This window comes from Branchiostoma belcheri, unplaced genomic scaffold (assembly GCF_001625305.1).
Source record: "Branchiostoma belcheri isolate BF01 breed outbred unplaced genomic scaffold, Haploidv18h27 scaffold102, whole genome shotgun sequence".
Taxonomy (NCBI): Eukaryota; Metazoa; Chordata; class Leptocardii; order Amphioxiformes; family Branchiostomatidae; genus Branchiostoma; species Branchiostoma belcheri.
Genome location: NW_017802403.1, coordinates 78,044 through 88,030, shown reverse-complemented (window position 1 = coordinate 88,030; position 9,987 = coordinate 78,044). Strand labels below are relative to the sequence as shown.

Sequence of the window (9,987 nt, the reverse complement as noted above, 5' to 3'; positions counted from 1 at the left end):
AACATGGTGTGGTATGATATGTAGAGCTGTGTACCTAAACAAATTTTAGGTACAGGTACAGGTACAGGTACACAGGTTTAGGTACAGGTCCGGACCTGAACCTGTACCTGAACAATTCGACCAATTTATATGCTCTTCTGAACTCCTTCAATAACAAAAAAACATTAATAAACTTGATAGTTAAGGTTTATTCTTTGTTTATGGTGAATGCTCAGATGAAATATAGGCAAAACTAAAGATGTTTTTGTTTTCATGAACACACTGTCCTTACACAGGGACCGATTTGAGGTCACAAATAGGCATAAAATTGGTGTGAAATTGTTTAGGTACAGTACCAGTACTGAGGAATTAGGTATTTTGGACCTGTACATGTACTAAATCAATTTTTCCGGTACAGTATCGGTACTGCGTACCGGTACACAGCTCTAATGGTATGGCAAATAATAATAGACTCTTCATTTTCATATCTTCACCTTCTTTTCCTGAATTCCTTTTGGCACTCTATGACATTAGTATCGTTTTTCAATATTTGCAACATACAACATATATGCGCTCATTTTGACTGCTTACCAAATCAATATATTTTTTATTATTTTTTTCAAAGAAAGGCATGATCTTTTTCAAGTAATCATCTGTTTTTTTTATTATCTTTTGACCTTTGGTTCATATTTAGTAGACAGGTAATGGTATGATGATCATCATGATTTGTACATGTAGTTCCTAATAAATTATATATTGTAGTTATGCCCCGCAAATTGAGTTGTACCCCATGTTTCCTCATGATCATGAGACCACAGACTTTTGAACCTGGCTTCGTAACCGCCCTATACTACTGCTCCTGTCAGCATAACCATTCATCTATCTCCAACTATAGCCTGGTATCCAGTCTGATCGTGGTCGGGGCAGCAAGAGCTCAGGTGTCCCGCCCGCCTCACATAGGTTGCCCGGTGTGTATTTCACGAGAGATTAATTAGCTCTCCACGTGTTGGGGGAAACCAAATCCCTATTAAAAAGCATACTGTCTCTGATTAGCGGAACACTCCTACCGGGACCAGACCTTTTGTACTGGGTGGGGGATTGCTATTAGAGCCCCCGAAGACACAGCCTGCCAGAACAACCCAACACCCCCAACCACGTAAGACTGGATACCAGGCTACTCCAACTAGTGTCTTTTCTTTCTACCCAGAGCTTGAGGTAAATCTGGAAAAGGATGGCGATAACACAGGCTCGGACAGCGATGAGACCGTCTCAGACTCGGCCAAGAAACCGATCGTCGACCTCAGCGTGGCAGCCAACGTGGTGTCAAAGTTCACGTCCTTTATCGGCGTGGACAGCGAGCGGGGAGAGCCGATAGAGGGCGCGATGATACGGCGTAACATCCCTCGACATGCCCCTCTGATGATGAGGAGTTGTGCCTATAGCATGTCACCAGCAGGTAGATTGTTTATCAAACAATGTAGTTAGGCCAAACCAATTTAATTTGTTGCTTCTCTGATTTTTTCAGAAAAAATCAGGAGCGACAGGGCGAAAAAAAATTTAAAAAAAAAACAAGCCAAGGCCGGAATGATAGCCGGAAATGTTACAATATGAGCCATCAAGTGAATATACCAGTCTGGTTTATAATTAAAACAATAGATTTTGAACTTTTAATGAAACAAAATTGCATTGTTACATTGAAAAACTTACAATGTAAGAACTAGAAAGATAAGAACTTTTTTCAACTGTTGGGGACAAAACCTGTTTTTCATTAAGCATTTTGCAGTTAATTTAGAACCCCACAAATTTTTTTTTTGCAAATCAGAAAAAAAATGGAATGGGCGAATCAGACAAGCAACAAGTTAAATTGGCCTGGCCTTATGACCACTTTTGGCTGATTCTATTTAGTCTCATCCAAATCCACTCACAAGGGGATCGAGGAAAAGTTGTCTTCTTCTGTAGGCAAGAGGTTTTCGTATACCAAAAACATGGTGACACACGACGGATACATGACGTCAACATTTGGTCAGACATGCCAGGCACTTTATATCGTCCACCGTCACTGTTCTAAGTGAAGGCTGGACTGCCTTGGAAGAATGATTGTCCTCCTTATACAAACAGACTGTCAATGAAAACATACATTGCCATGGCGACAGTGGTTGCTGTCAGGGGTTTTTGTTTGCATGGCACTGTCATCATTTCATGATTTTGAGGAAGACTTGGTACCTATAGACAGATACAGTGCACTCCTTCCCTGAGTGTATAGTGAACGAGCCCTGGCATCACAGAAAGTAGGACATCCGGGGCAGAGAGGTCTTCCCCAGGCCAAAAGGCTTCCAGGAATGTGGGCATTCCGTTCCTGCGGACAAAATGCCTGTACCATTCCTAGAATTCTTGTGGATTGCACACATACATGTATGCAATGTACAGGTACATGTACCTATTAACTGATTTTAGCGGTACTGTACCGGTACACAGAACTCGGCCCTAATCTCTTTATTGTTGTTCCCCACATGTATGTTGTTTGCTTGTCTTCTCCAGTTGCATTTTGCGCTGGCCCCATGGCGATGGCAGATTCATACGATGAGTGTGATTTCGGAGGATCGGAGGATATGGAGGACCACATCGACGCTTTGGGGCTTGAAGGACAGTTTAGTGAAGAGAGTAAAGAAGGCATCCAAAAAAGTAAAGAGAGTGAAGAAGGCATTGCCTCACGAATCGTTGGAGGCGTTAAGGGCCTGTTTTCGTCAGGTGAGCGAGTGATGGTTGAATCTGTGGTTGAAGTGTGGCTCCTGATGTTTCAGGTGCATCAGGGGGCTTTTTCGCTGGTGTCCGTAGGCTGGTAGGAGGTGGTCGAGGACCAAGAGCTGCAGGCATGCCCATGGGTAAGTTGGAATTTTCCATTTAGGCCACAGCAAGTAATTTTTATGGATGACATCCACGCGCATAAATTTTCGCCTGATTTTGAAAAAAAAAACATGGTCAACATGCCGAAAATGGACAAAGCGAAAGATGTCTGTTGCCATGCCGGAAGTTGGATGGCAGATAACTATGAAGAGAGGAGACAAGAAAAGGCTCCAATTTAATGTTTTGTTTCTTACTTTGATTCGGAGATATGTGATGCTGGCTGTGTATGTGACGTGCCTACTGAATCAAAACCATTTGTAGAATGATTGAGTCAAAATTATAGATTGTAGGAACCTTGTTTTTTTCGGCCCGCCCGCCCTCTCACATTACATTTGGAATCTGCGGAGGATGTCATCCATAAAATTTACTTGCTGTGGCCTTAGTAGTGATGCGGTCACAATCATTGGAGGCCTTGGCACAATTTTGATGCCAAAAACGCTACGACAGAGCCATCCACCAACAATGTTCTACATATTTATAAGGTCATACAACAAGACAGATGAATTTATTTATTTTTTTATTACATGTATTTCGTCTCAAGATGGCTTGGTAGCCCCGTTAGCTGTTTCCAAGGAGGCATCAGCATATTACAAGTACTACTGTTTGTTTTGTTACATTCAGTCAAGAAGGTCTACCTCAGTCTATGATTCAGTCAAACAAAGGAGAACAACATACAGTATACACAACAACAACAATTAAAACAAGGAGAAGTCGTAGACATCATCCCTCCATGAAATAGCTTGTTATTTTGTAATCTTTTGGTGTATTTCAATAGAGATATTATGAGTCAAACTTTGTTTTTATCAGCAGAATGATTTGTGGTGGCACTTTGTATTTTATCAAGCTGTCATGTGCAGGCGTTTACTGTCTTGTTACCATGGTTTGTTTACTTTGATGGCCAGCAGGTCATTTGCCTTAGCCTGGGTACCATCCCCAGTAGTATATTCGCAAACTCTATAACTGTTATAGAGTTTGCGAATATACTACTGGGGATGGTACCCAGGCTACACTTGCCTGTACATGTAGGTCAATGACCAGGCAAATGACCTGCAGACCAGACAAACAAGATTTATTTTCCTGCAGACTGTCTAGGGGTAAAAATAGATAGGGCTGCCTGGGTCTGACCTGCCAGCTGGAGGTATAAACAAAAACACTCTGTCCCAACTTTTGGGTCAAACAGACCATCCTATTATGAAGTAGGGGTGAAAAAGTGAAAATCCTTTTAAATTAAGCAATAAAAATATGCGACAACCTGCTAATGCACTCCAAAACACAAAGAGACTCAACAACTACCCACATACCAAAAATCATACCAAACCATCCCCCAGATTTTCCAAACATTCAACACAAAAAGTCCAACATTAAACATTTTGTAAATATCAAACGCAAACAGCTAGGGGACCCAAATTTAAATCACTAAACCATGGTAATAACAACTACATGCTACCTTAATATCGCACAAACAGTCCATAACGCGAAAACAACAGAATAAAAAAATTAAACTGCAGTACCAAGGTCAATCACCAGGGGCTCAAAGTCAACCTACACAATCTCCAAGGCCCCATCCATCAATCTGCCAAATATCGTACAGTTCCTTCTCACCGATCTTCAGATATCAGACCAAACATGAAACGGAGTAAAAACAGTACCCCCATTTTCATGGAGGGTAACAATGTGTCAAAACAAAGAGTCATAGTCCAAAATCTCCAAACCGTTTCATGGTGAAAACACAGACTCGTACAAATTTGGATGTCCATTGACTATACCCAGGTTATTAAGTTTATGATAGAATGGCAACTGCACAGTAAAAGTGACCAAACCCTAAGCTGAAGGGGTTTTTTTGTCCGTAATCAATCAAGTAAAATTGTATGTGATGAAAGAGGGAAAAGGAGGCATTGCCTTGCGAATTGGAGGGACCGAATAAAGGGCCTATGCTGAGGTGAGCCGTACGTACGTGTGCAGTTATTTCAGGTGCAGGAATTAGGCTGAGCGGTGGTGGTGGTGGGCCCAGTCCGAACGCAGGGAGGTCACAGATGAAAAGGGCCGCCATGAAAGGTACGTTTGGCTTTTCCAAGCTGAAGGTCATCATTCCTTGCATACTGTAAATCACATTTTTTTTTGTGGTACGTTTTTTATTGGCGGTTTTGCAGTTGATAGTGTACCGTGAAATTATCATTATTATTATCATATCAAAATAATTTACTGACTTTCTTTTTGCTGCACCTACTGCTGCAGTGAATGTATTTAGTTTCTGACTGCAAGCTTTTGATACTGCAAATATGAAATGATTTACAGTATGTACAAAATGTGTAACCCTAAAAGCTGTAGAAATATGTAAAACAAAATTATTTTAAAGCTACAATATGAGGACCTTGACCAAAGTATATGTAAGGCCTGGAACTTCATTTCTTAGACCTGTGAATATATTCAACAGGTTGGTAAGTAATTTACACTTTTAACACAACCACAGTGTTTTGTGTACCCTGGAAGCCAGAGTACAGTGGGTCGCGGCCGGTTTCTCCTTGGCTCGCCAACCAACTTTCCCCGCGAAACACGGAGAAAGTTGGTTGGCGAGCCGAGGAGAAATCAGCCATGACCCGCTATACTCTGGCTTCCAGGGTAGTGTTTTTTTAATCTCCAAGCAGATTTTTCGGTTGGGTGGCAAAAGACCGTATCCATTGGTCATCCTGTATCCATTGGTCGTCCTGTAGCGGGCCGGCCGCTTGGAGCGCAGATTTAGTGAAGCTACCTTCGGACATGGTCTGCTCTGTTAATTCTTACTCAAACATATTCACATACATGTACTACTACAATGTAGTATACGGTGACAGGAGCAGAGGAAAGTATGAAATTGCAACATTATGTAACCCAACACCAGTCCCCATGGTGAGAGACGTCAACAAATCATTTCATTGGTCAGGTCATAGGTTTGGAGAAGACAAAGAGGAGAGGAAGAAACTGAGTAAAAACAATATGTTTTCCTTCGAATTCGGTAAACATAATAATAGCTCCATAGTCAAATTGATGGTCAAAGCCACATGTACATGTCCCTGTAATCACATGAAAATTGTGCTCCTGAATTTCACAGGGCGCCCCATAATGAAGAAGAAGGCAAAGTCTACACCTAGAACATCATCAGGAAAGCCAGCAAGAGCTCTCAAATCTCGAGCACCCGCTTATGATGATGATGATGATGATGAAGAGGATTCAGAAGAAGAAGACAGCGCCACTCCCTCAACTGTCATCCCGCTACAGATGGCTGAAGGATCATGGGAACTGGATGGTCACTTGGCGGCTGTTCTAGGACTGAAGTTGGACAGACTAAAAAAGGAGTGTCCTGTACAGGTAATATGTGTGGTCATCTGTGTAGAACTCTGCTGTGTCAGTGTCTGGTTAGTCCCTTTGAGTGACCCTTTTCAAGTTGTTGGTAGATTTTCTTTCGGGAAAAATATGAAGTGACAGGCCTGTAATATATTAGATCCCCAAATGCTACAATTACATGATGTACAAATCGGTATAACAGCCATGAAGTCCAAATATATAGCTACAGTTTGTACCAATGTAAACCAGTGGTACCCTCACTATTTACATGTAGCTGCAGTTGCATGTTGCCATCCACACACAATTACACAAACATCTACATGTGCAAGGCTTTTTGCCAGAGAAATGAATGTTAACAACAATTGCACAACATTTGATTGTGATTTAATGCACACATGTATGTAGATAGGAAGGTAACTATAATTTCATGATCTGTACAGTAAACTTCTTGTTAGTTATTTAATAATACTATTAGACAAAAATAAGTTACATTTCATGTTTCCTCCCACAGGACAAGGCAGTGTGGGCCACAGTGCTGGCTCTGGTCTGGCTCCATTCCAAAATGGCGGACAAGAAGGTTGAATGGCAGATGCTGGCTCGCAAGGGGACGGCCTGGCTGAAGTCCCACCAGCAGGGGTGGTCCGCTGACGATGTCGTGGGGAAGGCGTGCAGTATTCTGGGGGCAAAGGTCGAGCCCAGTGCCATCCTTGGCTGAACAATTCCATCTTGTGATTAGGCCACACCAATTTAATTTGTTGCTTCTCGGATCGCCCTGTCCATTTTTTTCTGATTTACAAAAAAAGAATTTGGGGGGGGGGGGGTTCTAAATTAACTGCAAAATGCTCAATGAAAGACATATTTTGGCCCCAACAGTTGAAAAAAGTCATTTTTTTCCTAGTTCTTAAGTTTTTCAATGTAGCAATGCAATTTTGTTTCATTAAAAGTTCAAAATCTATTGTTTTAATTAGTATAAACCAGCCTGGTATGTTCACTTCATGGCTCATATTGTAACATTTCAAGCTATCATGGGGTGCCTTGGCCTGTTTTTTTTTTTGCCGTCGCTCCTGATTTTTTCTGAAAAAATCCGAGAAACAACAAATCAAATTGGTGTGGCCTTATCATGAAAGTTCATCCGTGTTGTATACCCTGGATGCCAGACTCGTAAAGGTCGCATTTAAAAAGTTTATGGACGGCGGACCTAGTGGGCTTGTGTAACCACTACATGTATGACAGCGTGGCCTGGAGGGTTTCCGCATCTGAGGCACAGCGGAGTGCTGGGAGGGTGTGAGTTGGGGACAGGCTAACCCAGACCCCGAGTGTGCTTGCGTAAACTCTCCGAATGCCGCCTTATTATGAGTCTGGCCCCCAAGGTAATGTTGTAGTGTTGGTTAGAGTGCTGTCACAGTAGTAATCATAGTAAAATGTTGAACTTTATTCCGTCACATCAAGTATAGAGAGATCAAATTTTCAACAACCACTGTCGCCTTTCTGTCAGCAACCACTTTTCACTGTCGCCATCCACATTGAAACACCAAATCTAGACCATACCATCTAATACACTAGACAAAGTTAGAATACTGGACACTGAACATGTGTAAAGAAGTATAAGTAGGCCATATACCTGATCAGGGCACTCCAGCCATCACTAAACAGAGACGGTGGACGCTATAAACTCCCTGGCACGTTTGATCAACTGCCGACGTCACAAATACTTCAAGTCACGTGTGAATAAGATACGTGTCTGTAACTGTAACTCTCTGGTATAAAGTACTAGTAGTATCTAGTATAAAGGAGGCCATATATATCAGGGCACTTCAGCCATCACTAAACAGAGATGTTGGACGATATATACATGTAAATTTCCTGGCGCGTTTGATCAATTGCTGACATCACGTATCCATAAAGTCACGTGTGAATAAGGTCACGTATCTGTAACAGTTACTGTAACTCTCGCAAGTTTATGTTCGGAAGTGATATTGATCATTACTATGCCAGTAATTATCCTGATGAAGGCGACAGTGGTCGTTGAAAATTTATGTGTCACCCTGATTGTTCACAACTGGTTCAACACAACTTTTTTTCTGATTTGTTTTTAATAGAATTTATCGCTGTTGATTACATTTGCAAAAGCAGTAACTGGCAAGCCTTCTTTGCAGTGTATCTAGAAGTGAATAGTTACTAATAGGTGTCTTTTCTGCTTTTTAAAGATTACTGCTATGATTACAGTTGAAAAAGCAGTAAGGCCACACAGACTAAATTTTATGGGTGACATCTGCGTGCACATTAATTTTCGCCTGTTCTCAAAAAAAAAAAAAAGATCAGGTCCACCGAGGTTCTGGCCTGGTTCTAGGCCTGGGTAGTCAATGGTAGTTAGCGACAATACGGAGCCGGGCATCCAGGCTACAGAAGCTCCACGACTCAAGAACTCAGTACATACACAGTGACGATTCATACATTCCGCAAAAAGCCAGCATGTGCCAGCTTGTATGTCGCTAAGTACTGCCACAAATTTACAATACCAGCTTTGTATTCCTGTGGTTTAGCAGCATTTTAATTTTTGGCTGGATATTTTTTATTTGCCCGCGCACACTAGTTTGGGGGTCTTCAGAGGATGTCATCCATAGAATTAAGTCGATGTGGCCTACTAATCACAAAATGCTGAAGGTGTTGCAGAAAGATTTATTTTACATCAAAAGGAAGTATGAAGACAGTAGTAGTAAGGGGAAAGTTTGGATATGTTTCACCACAGTACAGGAGTATTAGTGTCCTGTAGCTTTTTTATATGGTCATATGAGGACTGATTATAACAAAATGATGATTGTGTTGGAGAAAGAATGATTTCACATGATGATGTTAAGATATGAAGACAATACAGTTAATATGTACTAAAGGACAAAGTTTGGATATTTCTTAGCACGTAGAGCTGTAGGATAGATGTTTTATGGTACAAATTTTGTATTAACTTTAAATTTACAAGTTCTGTTTCTGATATCTGCATGGTAAATTGTAGTACATGTATAACACCTAATTTAGCTCGTTTTTTCTGTGTTCTTAATAGTAATATTGTTAATTACAAAGACAGCTGTGAGTTTAGATTTCAGAGAAGGCTGGGAAGTTCGAGAAATCTTATAATAGAAGTTTATTTTTTGCAAATTCATGCCAGAAGGCTAATTGCATCATACAATGTATACAACATAAATGTGAAATATTAGCTACTTTTCTATTCAGCACAATTGACCATTCTATTCAGAACATTCAAGTGACTATTCTGTTCAGAATACAAATTAAACTTTTTGGGTTTACATGTACGTAGTGTACAAAAATTTGCTACTGCAAATTAAGGTGCTGATTAGTATTGGAAGAAACAGCAGATGATTGCATCAGTTAGATTCAATTTTGATTCTTATATTTTCACCTGGTACTTAAAGGCTTCACTTTAAGTACACACTTCTTTCTCTGCTTAGCACTCAGAACATAAGAGAAAGAGTGTGGGAAGGTCAAACACACAGCACTACCAGCGGGCTAGCTATATATATAGCCCCCTGCTGTAGTGCCCTGCACAACTGTGTGTCGCCCAAGGGCTACAGAAATGGACATGGGCACCAAACCCTATGCTCTGCATAGAGCACAGGAGATCTTTAGTGGCCTCCCCATTAAAAACAGGCCTTCTCAATAATGTCTTGAACACCTGGATATCTTAAATGTGCATAAGGGACATAAAGTTGCTGAATTTTGCTACATTTGATTAAGTAAATTACTTTAATTTAACACCATTTTTTGTAT

At 40.9% G+C, this 9,987-nt stretch overlaps 1 protein-coding gene across 1 annotated transcript in view; it reads left to right on the top strand.

Moving 5' to 3' along the window:
• Positions 1-7,014, top strand: part of LOC109474402 (von Willebrand factor A domain-containing protein 5A-like) — a 25,676-nt gene extending 18,662 nt beyond the window's left edge. The window contains exons 14-18 of the mRNA XM_019774702.1: positions 1,187-1,435; positions 2,781-2,861; positions 4,846-4,938; positions 5,972-6,228; positions 6,716-7,014. Coding sequence (XP_019630261.1) covers positions 1,187-1,435; positions 2,781-2,861; positions 4,846-4,938; positions 5,972-6,228; positions 6,716-6,919 — 884 coding nt within the window. The 3' untranslated portion in view covers positions 6,920-7,014. The remainder of the gene's footprint in view (positions 1-1,186; positions 1,436-2,780; positions 2,862-4,845; positions 4,939-5,971; positions 6,229-6,715) is intronic.
• The last annotated feature ends 2,973 nt before the right edge of the window (positions 7,015-9,987 follow it).